This window comes from Etheostoma spectabile, chromosome 10 (genome assembly GCF_008692095.1).
Source record: "Etheostoma spectabile isolate EspeVRDwgs_2016 chromosome 10, UIUC_Espe_1.0, whole genome shotgun sequence".
Lineage (NCBI taxonomy): Eukaryota > Metazoa > Chordata > Actinopteri > Perciformes > Percidae > Etheostoma > Etheostoma spectabile.
In genome coordinates, this window is record NC_045742.1 from 10,485,992 (window position 1) to 10,506,534 (window position 20,543).

A 20,543-nucleotide genomic window follows, 5' to 3' on the forward strand; every position below is an offset into this window, starting at 1 on the left:
ACCACAACAATATTGTAGTGTTGACTATTGGTCCTCTCACAAAATATTAACACAATGAGATTGTTGATAAGTGATCAAAAGTAATGTGGCTATAATGACTAAGTGGGTAAAGGCAAATAATAACAGTTACAACAGTCTGGTCAGTTCAGAAAATGACATCACTTTACTGTAATGCAGCCTATAAAACCAGGAAAAGACACCAGTTATGCCATATTACAATATCCAAAATCTAAGATGATATCTAGTCTCATATCACGATATCGGTATAATATCAATATATTGCCCAGCTCTAAGGTGTAGCTCATTTAAACTATTTTACAAGATGCTGGAGATAGCACTGCTTCTTCTTTTTTAAGTTAATCATATGTTTTGTGTGTAAAATCTAAATTTGCAGCATCAGATACATATTGTGGAGTAGAAGTATGAAGTATAAAATGGAAATACTCAAGTACAAGTACGTCAAAACTTTGCTTGAGTAAATGGAATAAGTTACTTTGCTCCACTGTGTGTAAGACGACATCTGCTGGTGATTTAACAGAAATACAGAAATCCATAGCCCTTACGGGCCTTTATGAACATGATTGTTGTGTGGAGCGGAAGCTGAACATTAGCTTTACTACATTTGTAGTCATATTTCCTTTGGGTTTCCTCTCAACTAAGAAAGAAAAAAAAGCAACACCCTCTCCACAATATCTCAAAGTTATATAACACAATTGACTAATTATTAAAGGCGCCTAATGAATTTAAGATGGTACACAAACATAATGTGTCCTGTTTATTGAATATTGAAGGTAGAATATTGCAGTAGAAAAAGACAAAGGACACCCTCTCTTCAATCACTAAATATGCAATTTGGAAACTAAAAAAACTGCTATTTGATAAAGCTTGGACAATAAGTAATATTTGCCAAAATGGCGAATTTTACATTGAGGCTGTCTCAGTGATACAGCAGATATGCATTGGATTGGATGGTGGCTGATATGTTTTATTTGTTTAGAAACAAATAGCAGGATGTGACTATAACATCTCCACCTGGGAGCCTTTAATATTATGTTTTTGGAGTTGCTCTCTTACCTTATTGCTCTTTAGTACTGATTTCCCTCACACTGAACTGCCACTGATCGCCACCAGGTGGGGTTGTAGCTGCTAGGATGAGAGTAACCTGATGTCCGAAAGTTCACCAGCCAATAGCTATAAAGGACTATACTGTAGTTTTTAAAATTAATGCACACAAGTCTGTCCACGAAAGTGAAACACCGGATTGTATAATGATAAAAAAATGGAGGGTTCCGACCATATACTTTATTTACTGCTGTTTCACACAGAGCCAAGCTGCTGAATGCAGATCTCTTCTCTCAGCAGCAGCATACAGCGTGTATGTATGTGTGTGTCGGCGGATCTGATAAAGCATCGGTTGGGTGTTTCGCTTTAATTCTGCGGCATCTTCTCTCACTGTATGCGGGCCTGCTGTTCTGGAGGAGGGAGGGCCCTGAGCACAACGAGCAGATTTCGAACAGTAAACTAGCGGATGCGACACGTTGTTAACTACTGAGCACGGGATGATTCCAGCACGCAGCTCGCCTAACTTGGTTTGCATTGATTGGATTTGGGAATGGCACGCGGAGCTTTCAGTTGAACACAGGCGCGGTCTGCTGTCTGGAGACTGACCTCGGGTAAACCCTCTGAGGCTCCGCGGACTTTGGAGAAATTCTGCAGAGGTGTTATTTTGCGCAGCACGGTAACTCTTGCGCAACACAAAGGGGATGATCTCCAAAGCGACTGACAAGACTGAGTGAACCGACGATTATTAAAGGACACACAGGCAGCTCGTGAAGGGGGTGCAAGATGATGTCACTGATAGATCTCGACGATGATCAGCGATGGGTGCCCACTCATGTCAATGTCACCGTCCTCCGCGCAAGAGGACTGCGAACCAAGGGCAAGCATGGCAGCCGCTACCTCTACACCATCATGCAGGTGGGGAAGGAGAAGTACACCACCGGGCTGGTGGAGAAGGCGGAGGTGCCCGAGTGGAACGAGGAGTGCTGCTTCGAGCTGCTGCCCGGGATCCTGGAGGACGGCGGCCGGAGCGCCTACCCCCCGGGGAGCGGGGACCTGGTCCTCACCGTCATGCACCGTGTGCTTATCGGACTTGACGTGTTTCTCGGCCAAACCATCCTTCCTCTCGATAGGATATTTCAGGAGGGAATGTGTCCTCGAGATGAGTACGTTGTGTTTGAATGTTAATTGAAGCCTGCATGACAAACTATGCAGTACTATCAGTTTACTGTTGTGTCGTGTCATGTTTATGTCAGACTGGGGCAGACAGTGGGGGAAAGAAGTAGGATATGCTACTTAGATATATTTATATATATAATTAAGTAAAAGTAGCAATACCACAGTGTAAAAATACTATGTTACGAATAAGTCCTGCATTCAAATAAGTTAAGGTAGGCCTACAGAAGGTCTTAGCATGTTGCCTAGGCTACTTAAAGTAGGCTGATCTCCTCATAGTGATGATCAATCACCACCTTCTTCCAAACTCCCACAACTCAGCAGCTGATAAAAGAGAGGATGAGAAATAAACAGTGAAATCGGCAGAGATGGCAAAAGTACTCCCGTACTCAAGTAGAAGTAAAGATACTTGTGTGAAAAATACTCTGGTAAAAGTAGAAGTACTGATTTAACTTATTTACTTAAGTAAAAGTAACGAAGTACAGGTTTGGAAATGTACTCAAAGTATAAAGTAAAAGTAGCCTTGTGAATCACAACCATTTTTTATGCAAAGCTCCCTGGACCACACATGTTGCTAGTGCAAACTGAGAAACTTCAGTGGACATGGAGAACACGTCTACATTGGCTACATTTTAAATGGATTTCTGCCAATAGGCCTAAAACATCACATTTATGATTATTGTGACAGAGACTGGGACTCCAGGTTAATAAGATTCTGACTGAGCAGCAAGATATGAATTCAGTTGTGATTCTGTGAGAATTCACAGATCCAGTTTCTCTTTTTTAATTTTCTCCTTTTACATTTAAAAGAATCTACATATATGTGTGTGTGCTCAAATATGGCTTCTAGAAATAAAATAAAGGAAAAAATATAAATTTCTAAATTAAGAAGTTCCCCATAGGCCTACTTTACAGTTCCCCAGCACATTGGCCAGGAGTCATTCTTGATGCTAGCATCTCAATCATCTCTCAGATAAGGCAGAGGATGATTAGGAATGTCTTGCTGCTTGTCTGTCCAATCTAAGACAAAGCTGGTTCTGGTTTCCAACTTGGCCCCAGGTGTGTCTGTTTAAACACAGACGGAGACAACTTCTGTCTTCTGACGCAACGTGCCACCTGGCTAACAGGTGAAGAACACAAACAACAGAACCACTAGCTAACTTACTTTAAATGTGCAAGAACTATAAACCAATTCAACAACGGGCTTAAATGAACTGACAACATAAATTACAAGACTTACAGTTCTCAACTGATTGTCCTCCGACCGGACAGCTAGTCTCTCTTTCTTTTCTCCCCCTTTTTTCTCCGTGTGGCGCGCGCCCGCTCGCGGTGTGAGACGTGTGTCTATGGGGCGCCGTTTGTAAAGCAGCTCGTGCTGAAAATACACAGCAACATTTTGTCCAATAGCTTTAAATAATGTTTAAATAACTGGTATGAAATTTTGAGGGTCACTTCTTGCACATTACAACATATTTGTCAACTTGGAAATATTTTAAATAGTTAAATCCAAATATTAATGTTACACCAAATGTTAAATGTTAAATCATATGCTAAATCTAATCTAAATGTTAAATTAAATCTAAATTCAAATTAAATCTAAATGTTAAATCTAAATCTAAATCAAATGTTAAATCTAAATTTAAATCTAAATTAAATGTTAAATCTAAATCTAATCTAAATTTTAAATCTAATATAAATAAATCTAAATGTTAAATCTAAATCTCTAAATTAATCTAAATAATCTAAATCTCAATGTTAAATCTAATCTAAATGTTAAATCTAAATCTAAAATCTAAATGTTAAATCTAAATATTAAATCAAATCTAAAAGTTAAACTAATCTAATGTTAATCTAAATCTAAATCTAAATGTTAAATCAATGTGGGTGAAACTAATTTAGCTAAATGCAAATTAATGTCGGTAACGGAAGTACCAAAATAAAGCTCGAGGAGGTCAGTGTAGTGTTATAGTGTTAAATAACGAATAAAAATCCTCATCGGGAGATATGGACTCTTGAACTTGGAAACCGTGAAAATAACTACCTAAATAATAAACACAGTGGGGAAAACTGTATTTGAAGAGTACTTTGAGTTTTTAGTGTCACTTTTATGATGTGTGGGAATTATAGCCACTATAGCCAGACACGGGGGGGGCTCACTTTGACTGGTCTGTCACGTTCGCTTGCATTAAGTCAGCAAGAGCCTATCCCCGCCCGCCCCGACACAGGCACTGAAAGACACTGCGAAAGTCCAACGAATCAGCGTTAGCCGAGAACTCGGCAGAGCGTCCCGGTGGCTGTACAAACTATTAAACAGCAACAGCGACAGCCTCAGGGCCACCGAGGCCACCTCGGTAAGCATGTTTTCCAAATCACGGAGCTAGCATTGTCTTGTGTCAAGGTAGTAGCAAATCTCTACTGGCTAGCTACCGTTAGCTAGTTTAGTAAGTTAGCCTTGACAACAGGGTGCTAGCTCCGTGATTTGGAAAACATGCTTAACCGAGGTGGCCTGCGGTGGCCCTGAGGCTGTTGCAGTCGCTGTTGAATAAGTTTGTTAGCCACCAGGACGGCTCTGCCGACGTTCTCGGCTAACGCTGATTCGTTAGCATTACGCAGAGTGACCATGGCCACAGTACGTGCCTTGTCGGGGGCGGGCGGGGATAGGCTCTGCTGACCTTAATGCAAGCGAACGTGACAGACCAGTCAAAGTGAGCCCCCCCGTGGCGGCTATAGTGGCATAATTCCCACACCATTCATAAAAGTGACACTAAAAACTCAAAGTACTCTTCAATACAGTTTTCCCCAACTGTGTTTATATTTAGGTAGTTATTTTCACGGTTTCCAAGTTCAAGAGTCCATATCTCCCGATGAGAGATTTATATCGTTATTTGACACTATAAACATACACTGACCTCCTCGAGCTTTTATTTTGGTACTTCGGTTACCGACATTAATTTGCATATTAGCTAATATTTAGTTTCACCCGAAACATTTAGATTTAACATTTAGATTTAGATTTGATTTAACATTTAGATTTAGATTTAAATTTAGATTTGATTAATATTTAGATTTAACATTTAGATTTAGATTTAGATAACATTAGATTTAGATTAACATTTAGATTTAGATTTAATATTAGATTTAACATAGATTTAGATTAGATTTAAATTAGATTTAGATTTAATATTTAGATTAATTTAGATTTATTTAGATTTAACATTTATTAGATTTAATATTATAACATTTAGATTTAAATTTAGATTTAGATTTAACATTTGAGATTAGATTTAACATTTAGATTTAGATTTAGCATATAGATTTAACATTTAACATTTAGGTGTACATTAATATTTGGATTTAACTATTTAAATATTTCCAAGTTGACAAATATTGTTGTAATGTGCAAGAAAGTGACCCTCAAAATTTCATACCAGTTATTTAAACATTATTTAAAGCTAAATGTGACAAAATGTTGCTGTTATTTTCAGCACGAGCCGCTTTACAAACGGCGCCCCATACGTGTCCGCGCTATTCTCAGACATGACGACCTCTTATACAAAACTAAAGTAACGAGCCAATTTTGTAAAATGTAAGCATTAGAAAGTACCGATATTTGTGTAAAAATGTAAAGAGTAAAAGTTAAAAAATTCTCCACAAAAAAATAGTAAAGTAAATTAAAATATCAGTAAAATCTGCTTGAGTAGAGTAACAAAGTATTTGTACTTTGTTACTTCCCATCTCTGGAAATCGGACGTGGTAGTGTTTTGCAGGATTACACAGACAACTGCTAGTTAGAACCCTAAATGCATACAAGCTCATTAAATGTTTGCCCTTTAGGCTTATACTGTATTCCCGAAGCAGTTCCCACAATGCACTGCAAACCAACGAGATGTATTTTCCACTGTGGAACAAGTAGTGATTCTAGCCAGAAGGCCTCCATAATTATGCACAATGCACATCTTCCATTTTCTTTTATACAGCACTACATGTATCCTCAGATGAAATAAATACTTAATGACAAAATAAATACTAATAAGTAGCAGTAAATACTTTGTGATAAAAACATGATGTAGTTAACTGTTCACACAGAAGCTGGAAGTGATGTTGTGTCTTTATGTCAGACTGGGACGGACAGACAGTGGTGGAATAAGAACTCACAGATGTTTTACTAAAAGTAGCAATACTCTGTTACAAGTAACAATCCTGCATTCAAAATCTTACTTCAGTAAAAGTGCGAGTGTTAGCATCGAAATAAATACTTAAAATTCCAGAAGTACTCATTATGCAGAATAGCCTATTTCAGAATCATACATATTACATTACTGAGTTATATTTAGTGATGCAATATTATGTATCACTTCAAGTGAATAGGTTAAATTTATTAATTAAGATACGTACTGTATATTACCATGAAACTTCCCCAGTTGATTACTTACATTAAGGCAATCTTTGTATTGTACTTTGTACTTTGTATCACAAGTTTTCTGAAATGTTAAGTTAAATATCATGTTAAATATGCAAACTATGCATTATTTTAGTATATATGCACTAATTTGCATAGCCTACATTTCCAAAAGAGGAATCATTCTGTAAAGCCAGGTTCAAAATTCTTGTTATAGAGGGAATTTTGGATATCTCTTATTACATATTTTTGCCATGTGCTTAGGAATAATATGTGATATAAATCAGGCTTTGAATGATATATGGACAAAGAACCCCTTTGTAAAAACCCTCAGGAGATAGATAGGAATGAAACTGGAAAGTTTGTGTGTGTGAGTGCTGTTGAAGTGCAGTACGTTTGCTGGCTCAGAGTGAGAGAAAAAAAGCTTATTTTAAGAAAATGACTGTGAGAACAGAAAATAAAACCACCTTAATTATATTTTGTGCCTAATAGGGCACTGATGTCTTCAGTACTTGCTTTAAATACAGTAACCAATAACTGGTATTCCACAATGTTACTTTATCTGGCAATGGCTTTGGAAATGTAGACCTGCCAAAGTGAGACTGGTGATCTTGGTATCAAGGCACTGCTATAAATAGCCCAAGGATGTGAGGAGGAGTGACTGGTTGTTCATCACTTTGTGTTTTGAAAATTGCAGGGAAGTGGAAATATTTTGGAAGTTTTTTGGTCATGCAAGATGTGTCCGTGATAATTAACTATGACTGAAAATGTATAGCTTGGTCTGTACTGTTTAGTTTAGGTTTCCCTTAGTTTCAGTTTAAATAAGTAAGAGTAAGTCATTTTTACTGTTGTAGTGTATCTTGAAATAGGTTTGAATCTTTTTTAATTTGCCTGTTTGTGAGTACTTGAATACCTCAGTTGTGCCACAGGTGACGCAACAAGACTCCCCAGTAGTAAAACATCTCCACTAAAGCAACACAATGCATCTGGATTTAATTGGGGGCTATACGCCCTCTCCACGCTCAGTGAAACTCGCCCTGAATTCCTGCTGTTAGTTTTGGCTCTACAACACTTTCTTTCAGATGGCTGAGGAGGCAGTAGCAGAGGGATGATTCTATTGATTGAATCTTCATAGAGTATTGTCTGACATTTCACATACACATTGGTGGATAGACCTTAAGGAATAAGAAGTGTGATTTCCTTCTATGAGGCTTAAAAAAAGTTTGTTGTCAAATATTATGATTACAATCTCCTGAACAGTATTTCCTGATTATGTAATATGTGGAAAGCATTGCCAAAAGGAAATCAATGTTTTTGGTGCTGCAGGGGAAAGGCCAGATGACACATGACCTCTGATTTTAGCTTTAAACAGATAGCATCACACTTCAGATATCCGGCTAAAGTAATGTATTTATTTAAAGCAATGATATGAGAGTGACTGTCACAGTGTGGATGTTGATTGTCCCTTTTCTTTTGTGGCTCCAGATGGTTCAAGCTCAACTCTAAGGCAGGTAGAAAGGAAAAGGAACGTGGTGAACTTCAAGTAACAGTCCAGTTCACTCGCAACAACATGACAGCCAGCATGTTCGACCTCACCATAAAGGACAAACCTCGCTCTGCTTTTGGCAAGCTCAAGGATCGTGTCACAGGGAGGAAGAGGGGGGACATGGAGTCCTCCTCAGCCATTGTGCCAGGCCGCTTCGCCGCCCTGTCCGGACACCTGGGGCAGCCGTTTGGAGAGCAGGCAGACGGAGGGGCGACAGAGTCACGAGGAGATGTGGAGATAGCAGAGGAGAAGAGGAACAAGATGAAAGACTTTTTTAAAGGGAGGCTGCGCAAGTCGTCTGACACTAGGTCATGCTCATCACTGGCTTCAGAGAGTAGTGTGTCTTCCATGATCAGTGATAACCCCGGCCCTCCACCCAGCCTGGATTTGATGTCAGACCCTCCCAGCTCTCCCATCTACACTAGCAAAGTGAGAGTGGACACCCTTTACGGAGAGACAGATTTAGCTAAAAAAGGTAGGCTTTGAAATTTTCATATGTAACTGTTTTAGCAAATTGTTTGAAATGGAAATGGAAGTTGGGATAAAAGGTTTTCTGAGTCTATTGGACTTGCATCTGGGCATGGAGTACCTAGGGGCGGAGGGAAGTAGCTTAAACTGGCAGGACAAGGGGTGGATAGGGTCAGCTGCAAAGGATTGGGCCTTTTTTTGCCACTTTATTGGGGTAGATGTGGGACAGAATAGGAAAGTGAATGCATGCAATCTTACTACATTTCCTGACGGTACTCTCTAGTACATGACATGAAGGCTGGTGACTGTTTTCGTATTGCCTGATAATAAACCACATTCCCACAGTGTTTTAAAGCAGAAAGGACCAGCTCTCTGGGAAATAGGACAACTCAGGATCTGGATAGTTTCGCATTGCCAGACCTTCCTCCACAGTGCTGCCAAGGAGGGTCTAGCTAGTCCACACAGCAATCCAGGATGGGAGAAAAAAGGGTTCTGGTTTATTGACATTTCTTGAAACCAGTCACAATCGTCTTGGGTAATGCTAAGCGCCGCGTGGAGCCACGGTGCTGCTGCAAAATAGCCTCAGGAAGGAACTTGTTTTGGTGGAACATGTGTACATTCAAAGGTTGTTTTAGTTGTGCAACAAAAAACTTTAATTGGACAGATAGTCTAGCTAGCTGTCTGGATTTACCCTGCAGAGATCTGAGGAGCAGTTTACCATAGTCCACCGGAGTTTAAAATTACATTACAACGAAAGTGGAAGGTAACGGACGTCCGAAAATGGACATCCAAAAAGAGCGACATCCGGCAGAATTTCCAGCAGAATGAGAGCAATCCCGGAAGGGTAATGTCGTGGATATACTCTAGATTAAGATCTGGGTGGCTTACTGCCTCTACCTGGGAAACCCCAATAAATAGTTTTCCCTCCTTCTGTACCTACTACAAGTAAGAGTTCAACCTATGCTCAATGGTGAGGCTGATACAAATATCAGTGTTTGCAATTTAAAAGTATGCTAACCAAATATAGGCCTATAATTGTTTTTTAACATAAGGATCACATAAATTTGGATATTGCAGAATTGTGCTTGGTACTTAATCAACTTGTATGTGCCAACTGGTGGACAAACTGTGTAATAGCGACACTGTTTCTAAATTTTCCAAACCTTATGGCAGCAAACAAGTATAATATTTTGTAATAGAGAAGGAACACTATAGAATTATACAACAACCTAAACAGCCTTCCAACAAAGCATCACCAGAGAAAGATCCACATTAAGTCTCCTAGGAAGTACAACACAGTACTTGATACAGTTAAGATGTAGAGTCCACACGAGTTAAAATAAAAAAATAGTCTACTAATCTTCTTAGAATGTTGTATTAGCTTCAGACAAAAATGGTGGACGTAACAATATGTCAGTTAGGCAACATTTACTACATTTTGTTTTTTAAGTGGAGTTTTGAGCCAAAAGCAATCTCCATGCAGACAAGTGTTCTTCAGTAGAAGAACTAATCTCCATTTAAACTAACAAACCGAATGTCTGCATATCCAAACCGCATATCTCATCAACATTCTCGTATACTGGGCATGTACGTGCCAGGGTAAACAGGAGGCGCCTGTTGCTGGTAGTTACCATGGTAATGTGGAATAACATTGGCATCAGTGTTAGTTTTGCCATAGGTCTCCATCTGTGGGCACTGAAATTGCAACACAACCCCTGGAAACCCCAAACCGAAATTCTAATTTTTCCCGTTTAGGGGACTCTGAAACGCCAGAGCAGTGTGAATGCAAGGTGTCAATGTAACAAAAGATTTTTGTTTTTGAACCAAAACGTAGCAGTGTAAATGTAGCCTTGAACTCCTATGGAATTGTTGTCAGTAGTGGTTCCATACTAGCAACATGATGTTCAACTGAAAACAACTGATAGTGTTCTACGTCAAATTCAATAACTTTTCTCAGATTTCCTTGTGTTTGGATAAAAATACAAGGTGTAGACTTTTAGTAACCCATTTCTTCCTTCCCTCCACCAGTGCTCACCAGCCAGCACACCACAAAGGTTCTCACACACAAGCGAGCCTTCAGCGATGAAGCCAGTAAGATCACAACAAACTTCCCTCGATCAAATCCTGCAGTTGAGTCTCTAAAGGGTCAGACCATGACTCAGTCCAAGTCTTCACTGTGTATAAATGGCAGCCACGTCTACGACTCCGAGCCATCGACTCCAAAGACTTCAGGAGCCCACCAGCCCAAGCTGGACCTGCTGGAGAGGTGCTCCCCGCTCTCTCGGTCCCTGCAGAATCTCACCAAAAGAAGCGAGGACAAAGGTTCCTTTGCCGAGGGCCAGCGCTGGTCCTTTGACAGGATGAAGAAAGACGAGAAGGAGGAAGAAAAGGAAGCTCGGGCATCGTCTCCCCCAATTCAGCAAGCTCAGATGGGGGGTCGCCCTGTACAGGCGGAGATGCCGGTCACCTCCTCTGCTGCTCTTTCGCCCGACAAAGGGCGGAAGCTGAGAAAGACGTTATTCTCTGGAGGGAGAAGTGACTCTCTGCCAGCTAAGTCAGACCTGAACCAGGCTGGTTTGACATCTGAGGGGCGGCTCAGAGGCTGGTTTGGCTCCGGTGAATCCCAGAACAAGCCAAGGTGAGTGAGGGTCATTTTCAGGTTTTTTTTCTGGGCTCCACAGTGTTTGAGGAATCCACTCTCTATCCAGGCACAGCGACAGGCACATGGGAGGCGTGTTTCAGCTGGGTGTCCTGAGTTCAGTGTTTGCCTCGCGCCATGCTCATTTGAAAATGGAACTGATGTAGTTCATGGTTTTCTCCATTTTGCAATCATACTGTGTCATCATATCATACTACATGTTTTTTCCCACAAATAGCTCTCAAGCATTTCCATTATCTTTATAGACGTGTGTTTCTCTATCAAAGATGTAACATCACTTTAGAAAAATGCTCTTGCAGAAGGATGCAAAGAAAACCATTCCACATTGCAGAAAAGCTGCCAGTGCAGATAGTCTTGAATGGCTACAAGGCATTTTTATTTTTGCTTGATCATTTTGCAGATGTGCTTTTCTTTTTTTTGATTAAGTTGCTGTTTTTGTAAATCTTTCATTTGGCCCGTTTGATATCTACTGATGTTAGAAGACTTTTCTAGGTAACAGAAATGCCAGTTAGTATTTTGGTCGTCTTTTCTGTTTGTATAAGAAAGATGTTCCCCGTCTGGTAACCTGGCACATCATTAACTAAGAGGACTATTGTGCCCTATTTTCCTCTACAGGCTGGAAGTTTCTCCTAAGGTAGAAAGCAGCTCAGACGTACCCCCACCCCTCCCTCCTCGCTCCCCTGTACCCCCTGAGTGCTCCTCTCCTTCTTCTTCTCCCTCTGGTCATGTCTCACCTGATCACTGCAATCACAACAATCCCTTCACCCCCTCTCCCTGTACCTCCTCAAACCCAATATCCCCCTCCAACCCTTTCCCCTCATGTATGCAGCGCAATCCCTTTTTTGAGGATCTCATGGCAGAAGAGTCACAGAGGTCCCCTCCTTTTGTGCCTTGCTCCTCATCTGGCTCATCCCCCTTTCATTACACTACTCTGCCCTCCCAGCCCTGCACACCCAGCCCTGCTCATGATGTTAAAGCTTCAAATATGGCGTACATAAAGCGGGAGCGCCCCAGGTCAGTAGCTAGGCAGACATCTCTCCCTGCATTACTACCCAGGGCAGCCACAGCTAACCCCTCCGCACCTCGCTGCATGTCAGAGAGTGCAGGAGAATGGGATGACTCGTTTGATGCCTTTGCCTCCAGCAGGCTCAACTCACCTAAAGGGAATCTTCCCCAGAAACAACTGAGAACCAGTCCCATTTCATCTCATAGACAGAGTTATCTTCAAGTTAATAACAACGCCAATCATCATGCACAGGAGCTGCAAACATTTGAAGAGGAGCCTCCACCTTTGCCTCCAAGGAGACCTTTAAGAACGCCAGTGAATGAGATTTCTTCTGATGGCTGGTTGCACAGAGGTCAAGAGCTGGCTGTCCATAAAGAAGCCTACCTCCTCTCACAGACCGGCGTGGCCTCGCTGCAACACGGAAGAGAAGGAGAACGCAAAAGAAACAGTGTCTCTCCAGACCCTCACACCAGCAGCGAGACTTCCGACTCCCTCAGCATTCCCTCTCAGCCACACACCAATATGACTTCATCAGGATTCACATCTGAAGAAAAGCTTAAAAAGTTTAAATATGAACCTTTGGAAGATGAAACCGACCGCTGGGGAGGGATGTTGTTTGAACAAGACTTGTATGGACGCGTTTGCAGAGGAAACTACGGACAACCCAAAGTAAATTGTTTATCGTTGAGCGCTGAAGAAACTTCTGGAAAAAAGATAACATCTATAAACTCAGGACCTAAAATACTTCTTAACAGTGAGATATCTGTTGCAACTCTTTTGAACATGTCATCTACTACTTCCTCCGAGCCTCATTCAAAGCTGCTAGATATCACAACCACTCCAGTAGTGGAGGTGGAGTCTAATCCACCTCAAACCACATGCATCAACAATAATGTGTCTTTCTCACTAACCTCAGGAGATCTGAACATGAATGTGAATGATTCAGATTTTGGTTTCATTGATTCAGATGGCTCTTCTCAGTCAGAGGTAGTTGATACTCTCAAAGGCATCAAGAGCGGGACTTTTGCACAACCGCCAGAAGCTTTACAGTTAGCAGCTTACCATCTAGAGACAGTGAACACACCTGAGGATATGTTCACTTTAAAGGACACCTACATACCTGAGATGAACTCATCCTTTGAAATAACTGCATCATCTAACAAACTATACAAAATCTCTCCAGATTGCCAAGACAATCGCCACGGCTGTCGATTTGAACTAAATAACGAGGCACCACATGGTAACTCCAGAATGAACAGCAGTGAGATCGCTGCACTGTCAAAATCACTGCAACAAAATCAAACGTCTAATGTAGCCAATTTTGAAACTGAATCCAGAGAAGTAATATCAAAAATTGAGGAGGATTTTAAAAAGAAACAAAAGGACTTTGATGATAACGGAAACCCACAAGCTAAAACAACCACACTTAACCAGAAGGAGCCCTTCACTGGTGTGGTTAGTGCACGTTTTAGACCAAAAGGAGTGTCCCGACAGAACAGCAGCGGCAGCCCAAGTAACCAAAGCAAAAGTGGGGACAGAGATTTTGAACAGTTCTTGTCCCTCGTTCAAAATATTTCAGAAGTCCGTGAGGGACCGTTGTCATATCAGCCCTCTACATCAGCTCTCCCTTCCTTACTGCCATTAGCAGATAGCACCACACATCACAACGAGTCTACTACAACATCCCAAATATATTCACAAGAGAACACAGGAACAGGAAAATCCTCTGATATCAGTTTTGAAGACTTTCACGCTAAAGTTGCACCAAACCTGAGATCCCCATCAAAGTCAAAGATTGGGCAATCTTTGCAAGAACCCTCCTCTCCCCCCATCCCTAGCACACTCTCCCTCTCAGCCAGTGCACAGGCTACACTCCACATTACCCCTGTCTGTTGCCCCTCTATACATCCCTCAAGCATGGGGCCCAGCGCTGGAGCCAGCACTACTCTGGCTGTGGCCCCCTCCACCTCCTCCTACTCTACCACCTCCACCACTGACCAGCCCCTGGTCGATGCACGGCACTCACTTTTGCCTGAGGAGACTCAGCCAGCTAGCAGCCTGCCCCGTCAGGAGAGCAGGTGAGAATCCTCACTAGGATATGACATACGTAGGTTTTTACAAGCTGTAGCAACAAGCTGTAGATTTCTAGATACACTAAAAAACACTAAAGTTTTTTTTTTTGGTTGCTCTGGTTGCTTTGTTTTTACCGTTCGCCTGGCTTGTTTGACGGTAAATGCATTTATGCCTTCATAAGGTTCTTGTTCTTTGGCAATGTTCTTGGCTTTGCTTGACATTTATGTTATTCATCCCATTATTCAGTTTCTTGTTGCCTATTGTACATTTGTTGTTTTTTGTCATTTTTGTCTGCCTAAATTTAGCTACTTCTGCTGCTACTTTGACCACCTGATACATCATGTCCCGATAGCTTGAAGTTCTAAGCCAACTGTCATTTCTCCTGTACAAATGTTTTTTTCAGGGCATTTTGTTGTTGAAAGGTTATATCTAAGTCAATATAACTGTAGTTTCAGACTATGTAGAAAAATAACGATAATAAAATTGACAACATTGGACATATGATGTATATAGTAAATGACTTACTCAGAAGTGCCACTTGGGGGTAAGGGTTAGTGGTTAGGGTTAGGGAAAGCATAAGAGGGTTAGCGTTAGGGTTAGGGGGTTAGGGTTAGCGGGTTAGGGTTAGGGTTAGAGGTTAAGGTTAGAGGGTTAGGGTTAGGGTTAGGGTTAGGGTTAGAGGTTAAGGTTAGAGGGTTAGGGTTAGGGGTTGCGGTTGGTAGGGTTAGGGTTAGGATTAGAGGTTAGGGTTACGGTTAGGGGGTTAGGGTTAAAGGGTTGAAAAACATTGAGGAGAGTGGGACTAAGAGTGGCAAGGTTAAATGGATATTCCGATTTGTTGTAATTTTCAAGATTATTAATTATTGTTTATGTTTTAGGGTTTAAGGGTTGGTAAATAGTTAGGAGAATGGGATTTAAGGGTGGTAAGGTTAAAATTGATTGGGTAAAGAAATAGGGTTAGTGTTTTGATTATTGAAAGACAGTTTTTAATATTATCATCTTTCTTATTGTGATTGTTGATTATGTTAAGAGTTGAGGTTTTTAGAATCTAGTTAAAGGAATGGGGTCAATGATGATGAAGCCAAACTTGGGTAGTCATGAATTTGGTTGGGGTTATGGTTGTTGAAAATCAATCTTATTCAAGGTTATTGTAAAAGATTTTATGCTTTGAAAAGAAAGAGTGGAACTAAGGGTGGTGAGGTTAAAATTGGATTAGTTTGGGGTAAATCTTTTTTATTCTTTAACAATGTTTTCATGGTTTGGTAGAAAGAGAGGATTGGGACTAGGTGTGGCAAGGTTAAGATTGATTAGTTGGGTGTAGAGTTAAGAGTCGAACACCTTTAATTGATGATTTCTAAATTTCAGTGGGTATACGTTTTCAAGGTCAATTCTATTTTGTATTTTAAGGTGTATTAATTATTGATTATGTAAAGGGTTTATGGATTAAAAAGTAGTCAGGAGTGGGACCCATGTTGACAGGTTAAATTAGGTGTGTTCAAGTAATGTTAGGGTTAGATGTTATGGTTGGGGTTGGGGTTAGGGTTAGGGTTAGGGAAAGCGTAAGATTACACAAAATTAGACTGAACAGGAATTCAACAAATATTGCATGTTCTTTGTTAGATGTGCACCATCTTTTTTGTTTATATATGTTTACAGCGGATACAGGGGAGAAAACTTCATATTTTATTGTAATAGAATCAAAATTAATAGATGTGATCGTGTTTGTTGGCTTTGAAACAAACGGACAAAGGACCATAGCGTCATAGCTACTCAGCCATTTAATTAGACCCTTCTCTACTATGATAAAAGCAACAAGAGAAAGTGTAAGAGTAAGAGTAAGTGTTATCTCAGAAACCCGGTTCGGTTCTTCTTTCCGCGTAGTTCCCAGGTAGATTTAATTCTAGCTTGTATTCTGTTTCCTTGCTGCTGTTTTTGTTGTTGTTGTATGTACAGTAATTCAACCCCCCCCCCCCCCCCCCCCCCCCCCCAGATGATTTCATCCTCCAGACGAGCGATCACAGCACTTATAACATTTCTTGTTGACTGCAGCTTTTAATCTCAAAGACTGGTAGACACTTTATCCTCTATATTGCATACTTTTTCTTCCCGATTCCATCAGCTTTTCTGATCTGCTTTGAAGTGTGATTGATGTTCAGTTATAACTGCTGACTGAACTAAAATACAGTAACTACTGTAGTTTGTTTTTTTACCGTACAAGATTAGTTATATGAAGTGACTGCTAAGCACTTATAGTAGACATACTGTGTTGAAATACTAGTACTGACCTCTTTACTTTGCAGACCTCACCCAGTAAGGCCGCTGACCTCCAGCCAATCAGAGAAGAAGGAGGCTCGTTCGGTTCTGGAGAAGCTGAAGTCTACCATCAACCCTGGACGTACTGCCCACCAGGTTGCGGCAGAGTCTGAGAGGAGTCCGGTAATGCACATGACATAACATAACATAACATAACATAACATAACATAACATAACATAACACAACTCTTCATGATCCCTTTATAACCTTCCATATACAGTATATACAGAATATTTACAAATGTAGCTGAACAAGAGGACAATCTTTTGCCCTTAACAGAAACATTGTGGGTTTCCTAATCTTACTAACTAATTTTTACTAATGCAGCTAAAATAAAATGCATATAAAAAAAGTTTTTTGTGATATTTTATTATCACTGCCAAGTAAATGACTCAGGAAATCAGACATCAAAGTGTGCAGCTGCAACCTACAAGCTCCCATTTAGACTGAGGTTACTTTCAACACTGGGGAGAGAAATGCTGTTCCCAGTAATTCTTTGGCCCAGATAAGAGTTTTCAGGTTCTAAAATTATATTTCTAGTCTTCCTCTATAATACTTTGGACTGTTTCTGTAACAGTATGTCAAAGAATTAGGTGATTCTGATTTTGAGGGGAAAGTACGTGATTGCAGGTCATGCCACATTCAGTCCAACTGGAAAATGAACAGAAGTGTGGAGTTATTACTTCCGCCAAGGAGGTTATGTTTTTGGTTTGGCTTTTCCATTTCTTTGTTGGTTTGTTTGCCTGTCAGCAGGTTTACAGAAAATCTACTGGCCTAATTTTCATGAAACCTGCTGGAAGGGTGTACCATGGGCCTAGAAGGAACCTATTACATTTTAGAGCAGATCCGCATCATGGGGCAGATACACAAAATATTTTTTCAATTTCGTTGACATTTATATGTATATTATAATAACTACTTCTTAAGGTATGAAAAGTGTGCAGACTGCATTTACCATTAATTATGTCACCTGAAACCTGCTGGAAGGGTGTACCATGGGCCAAGAAGGAACCCATAACATTTTAGAGCGGATCGGAATCAGGGGGTAGATACAGAAATTATTTTTCAATTTCGTTGACATTGCGAGATAGGGTATTTGTGTTGCATTCATATGGTGTCGTGATGATTGAAAAAATGAGTTCCCGGCTGGTAAAATCCACACTTCATTAACATTGTGAGATAGGACATGCCTTAGTAGAGGTCTGTAGTCTCTGAATAGCCTTCTAGTTTATATATATATGTATATATATACAGTATATTTAATATAATATCTTATTAAGATATGAAAATTGTGTTTAAGCCGGTGTGCAGACTGCATTTACCATTAATTATGTCACCTATCAAATCAGATCAAATCAAACCTATCAATCAGGATTTTAAAAATCACAGTAAATTAGCACCCATAACGCTGTGTGAGTCTGAGAAGAATTGAGTTATTAACATATCATACCAAATTACAGAAAGCCATTAGGTCCACAGACTATTTAATGCTTCCATGAGCATTTAATAACACCATCAGTGCACTCGGTGTTAATGAATGCACTGTGGGAGAATAGATGACTTCTTTGCGTGGTTGCTCTGTGACTTACTTTATTTTTTACCACCTACAACACCCCACGACACACCATAGTAAGCTATTTAATATCTAATTTATATCATAATAAACCAACCTGTTTAACCACAGTTTCTCATTCTCAGGGATAGTTTGATATTTTTTGATATGCTTAATTGCTTTAGCTGAGAGGATTGATACCACTCTCATGTCTGTTTAATAAATTTGAAGCCACTGCCAAGATTGAGTTAGATTAGCTTTGCATAAGAATAAAAATGGGAGGGAAACAGCTTTCTATTTTCAACTGTACAAAAACTGACATTTACCTTTGGATTGAGTCAGGTTTCCCTCTGCCTCCATCTTTATGCTAAGATAAGCCAATTGCCTCCTGGCTGTAGCCTCCATATTAATATTTAATGGACAGATATGAGAGTGGTATCAGTCTTCTCATCTAACTCAACTCAACTCAACTCAAGACAGTGAATAATAATAATAATAATAATAATAATAATAATAATAATAATAATAATAATCATTTATTTATATAGCACTTTTTGCAACACTCAAAGACACTTTACAGCCCAGTTGGTAGAGCCCATACTGTATACTGTATAGGGGTTTACTCCTCAACGCAGCTGGCCCTTCTCACTCCCATTTAATTTCTTCAGCTGTCCTGTAAATAAAGGCCTAAAAATGCCAAAAAATAATCTTTTAAAAAAAAGACACTTTACTGAGTTTTATAAAAGGAAAGGTACATACTACAAAAATTCAGACACTAAAATACACACATATTTCCCTAAATGTCAAACTATTCCTTTAACTGTGGCATTTACCAGCCAGATTCACACACATGCATCTATTCTGCTCCTGTTCCCTCTGCAGGAAGTGACAGTGGACAACTCGGCCCAGTACCAGCACCTGACCAACATGGAGCTGATCTCCCTGCTGCTTCAGCAGGAGATGGACATGCAGAAGCAGGAGGTGGCCTCTGAGCGGCAGGCGGCGCAGCTGCAAAAATGTGAGGCTGAACTGAAAAAGGTGAAGTTACAGGTTCGAGACCTGGAGGACTACATCGATAATCTTTTACTGCGGATAATGGAACAGACACCCACGCTGCTTCAAGTGCGCAACAGACACAAGTGACGACAGTGCTAGTTTGTGTATTGCATACAACGTACAATCTTCTAGAATCAAGAGTGGGTGCAAAACACAGGGATATTATTTAAAATTGGGAATTACTGTTCTAGAGACAGTTACAGTCAAACAAATGCTCCATGAAATCTGATCTTACAATCATCCAGGTCTTCTCACTGCTAATACTGCCTTGTTGATGTAGACACAATATTACCCAACATGCATGTTGGTTACTATCCTAATTTGGCATGAGAGAAAACGGAATAAATTACTATGAGAAAAAGCTTCTATAAAAGCCAAATGGTTATTTTACATGCGCTTTCTAGAATAATTTAAGGTAGTCAGCTCTTGTAATTCACTGCTTTCACACATGCATGAAATAAAATATAAACTAGAGAAAAAACAATGTTTGGAAGTGCATTTAAAGTGCTCTTTTGGGATTAAAGTAGGTTCTCTGGCAAAATATGTTAACTTAAGTAACCTTAAATATACAGCTGTTGAAGTGCAAAAATGACATTTTGTCACCAGGTTTTCATCTCAAACTGTTTTATGAAATGGCAAGTGCACAAAAGGTTAACCTGAGGTAATTACATGTTTTCAAATAGAATTTAAGAAATGCTACAAAAAATAGAAACGTGTCATTACTTTGCTGCCATGCAATGTGAATACTATAAAAAGAGACGTTTCTGCATTAACATTGCTGTATGATAAGCAAAAACCAGTTGGAGCCTGAAAATACTAAAGAAGATGAAAACTTATTTTTTGCATTTTGTTTCTTTGTTTTTCATTTTTAAAAATACTGTTCAATAAACTCCTATATCTTGTTGATGTAGGATAATGTTTTAATATATCTTTATGTTTGTTTGTCCACTCTGCACTTTTGTTGATGTTGTTGAAATAGTAAAGTTTACTGTAGAAATTACAAAGCATCAATACAACAGATAAAAGTATTATAAGTTATTTCTATAAAATATGTTTGTCAAGATAATATGTTCTCTAATGTCACTCTAGTACAACTGTAGCTGCTTGCAATGCTTTACATGACCACAGTACTGTACTGTAATAAAATAAAGTGCACATAAGCCAAAGTTTCTCAGGTTCTTTTTGCTGTTGGTTTGTCTCTGATCAGACCTCAATGCATGGCATGGTATGTATGA

At 39.8% G+C, this 20,543-nt stretch overlaps 1 protein-coding gene across 2 annotated transcripts; it reads left to right on the top strand.

Annotated features, from left to right (window-relative positions):
* Nucleotides 1-1,345: 1,345 nt before the first annotated feature.
* On the top strand, nucleotides 1,346-20,474 carry rab11fip5b (RAB11 family interacting protein 5b (class I)). Of its 2 annotated transcripts, none has more exons than XM_032527461.1 (6): nucleotides 1,346-2,225; nucleotides 8,120-8,655; nucleotides 10,677-11,286; nucleotides 11,923-14,391; nucleotides 16,687-16,795; nucleotides 19,135-20,474. In XM_032527461.1, exons 1-6 carry the CDS (start codon nucleotides 1,846-1,848, stop codon nucleotides 19,393-19,395), a joined length of 4,365 nt encoding a protein of 1,454 aa, XP_032383352.1. In that variant the 5' UTR covers nucleotides 1,346-1,845; the 3' UTR covers nucleotides 19,396-20,474. The 2 variants fall into 2 exon arrangements, with proteins under 2 accessions (XP_032383352.1, XP_032383351.1); XM_032527460.1 differs by having other exon boundaries at nucleotides 1,846-2,225; nucleotides 16,687-16,822.
* The last annotated feature ends 69 nt before the right edge of the window (nucleotides 20,475-20,543 follow it).

What these genes read in the sequence shown, in the direction of transcription:
- rab11fip5b (XM_032527460.1), top strand. Translation starts at nt 1,846, where the DNA reads ATGATGTCACTGATAGATCTCGACGATGATCAGCGATGGGTGCCCACT. An exon ending in GACAGATTTAGCTAAAAAAG is followed by an intron (nt 8,656 to 10,676) that starts GTAGGCTTTGAA and finishes TCCCTCCACCAG; the next exon opens with TGCTCACCAGCCAGCACACC. An exon ending in GAATCCCAGAACAAGCCAAG is followed by an intron (nt 11,287 to 11,922) that starts GTGAGTGAGGGT and finishes TTTCCTCTACAG; the next exon opens with GCTGGAAGTTTCTCCTAAGG.